Source organism: Camellia sinensis, chromosome 11, assembly GCF_055761805.1.
Source record: "Camellia sinensis isolate YWXY chromosome 11, ASM5576180v1, whole genome shotgun sequence".
NCBI lineage: Eukaryota > Viridiplantae > Streptophyta > Magnoliopsida > Ericales > Theaceae > Camellia > Camellia sinensis.
Genome location: NC_138971.1, coordinates 165569476 through 165570993, shown reverse-complemented (window position 1 = coordinate 165570993; position 1518 = coordinate 165569476). Strand labels below are relative to the sequence as shown.

The 1518-nt window shown below is 36.1% G+C and overlaps 1 protein-coding gene across 1 annotated transcript; it reads left to right on the top strand.

Moving 5' to 3' along the window:
- Nucleotides 1-612: 612 nt before the first annotated feature.
- Nucleotides 613-1092, top strand: LOC145802844 (uncharacterized). Its single transcript, XM_082895633.1, has one exon. It carries the CDS (start codon nucleotides 613-615, stop codon nucleotides 1090-1092), a length of 480 nt encoding a protein of 159 aa, XP_082751759.1.
- Nucleotides 1093-1518: the final 426 nt, after the last annotated feature.

Here is a 1518-nt window from a genome sequence, read left to right as displayed (position 1 = left end):
AGTGGTTGGGTAGGAACGGCATTCCGCGGGGAGTTGCCTAGAACTAACTAAAATTGACTATTATTCATGAGAACTGAAATTTAATTATAAGCTCTGCTTAATTTTTGCTTTCATTGTATGTTATGATCATGCCGTTATTTTCTTGTGTATTTGGAATGGGAAAGGGGTCGGGGTGTGTATGTTTACTGGGCATTCCAAGCTCATGGCGTTTTATGCCAGGTAAAGGCGAGTTTTACACCAAGAACAGAATCCCTAAAAGCTTTGTGGAACCGTGGCTGTCTTAGAAATTAGATTGCTTATTTCCTGTATTTTGGATAATCTTTTTGTATCAAGGAACCGAGATGTATTTAAAGACTTGAAGAATTTTAGCTGTAACTATTATTAATATTTGATTTTAGTGTAACTATTTGTATTTTGTGCTTAAAAATGATGTGTATCCTCTAGCTAAACCCCGGTGCATCGTTGTATTATATTATCAAAATTTGGGGCGTCACAATTCAAACATTGGAAGACTTGTTACAAATGTGTGCTTTAGACTTTCAAGGCAGTTAGGAAATCTACTTACTGTTGGCCAAGTTTGTGTATAATAACAGCTATCATTCAAGTATCGGTATGGCTCCTTACGAGGCTTTGTGTGGTAGGAAATACCGATCTCCGATATGTTGGGCCAAAGAAGGTGATAGACCTTTGTTGGGGCCAGAACTTGTGCAAGAAACAACCAAGAAAGTGAAACTAATCCAGCAATGTCTGAAAACTGCACAGAGCCGGCAAAAGAGTTATGCTAGTGTCCAAAGAAGAGATAAAGAATATGAAGCCAGGGATCACGTGTTTATTAAAGTGACTCCAATGAAAAGACAAACGCGATTTGGTGTTAAAGGCAAATTAGCACCAAGATATGTTGGGCCGTATGAAGTTCTAGAGAAAATCAACCCGGTGACGTATCAGGTAGTCTTACCACCAGTTATAGAGCATATGCATTATATCTTTCATGTCCCAATGTTACAGGATTACTTACGAGATCCACACCATGTTATCAAGCCGACACATGTGCTTTTGAAAGATGATTATATGTACGAAGAAAGACCTATTTAGATTGTGAATCGCTGGAAAAAAAGATTGAGGAATAAAAAAATACTGTTTGTGAAGGTTGATTGGAAAAACCACGAAGGAACTTATGCTACATGGAAAATAGAAGAAGATATGATAAAGAGATATCAAGATTTGTTCCTATTGGACCCAACGTATTTTCGAAATGAAGTTAATTCGAGTTTAGAGTACCAAACTCTTTAAGAGGGGAAAACTGTAACAACCCTGACCCATAGTTAACGTTAATCCATATTTAATTGTATCTAAAAAGAAATTAAAGTGAAATTTTGCATCATACATTGCATTATATGTGTTTATATATCTGTTTAACGTAGAAAGATTTGTTCATGTTTCCGTTTTGGATTACGCATTGAAAGCCTTATTGGCATCCGATTCAGAAATTGACTTGATTTAGATGTTAATTAGAATTTT

Bases quoted from the DNA above. Each gene is read 5' to 3' on its own strand.
- LOC145802844 (XM_082895633.1), top strand. From the start codon at position 613: ATGGCTCCTTACGAGGCTTTGTGTGGTAGGAAATACCGATCTCCGATA.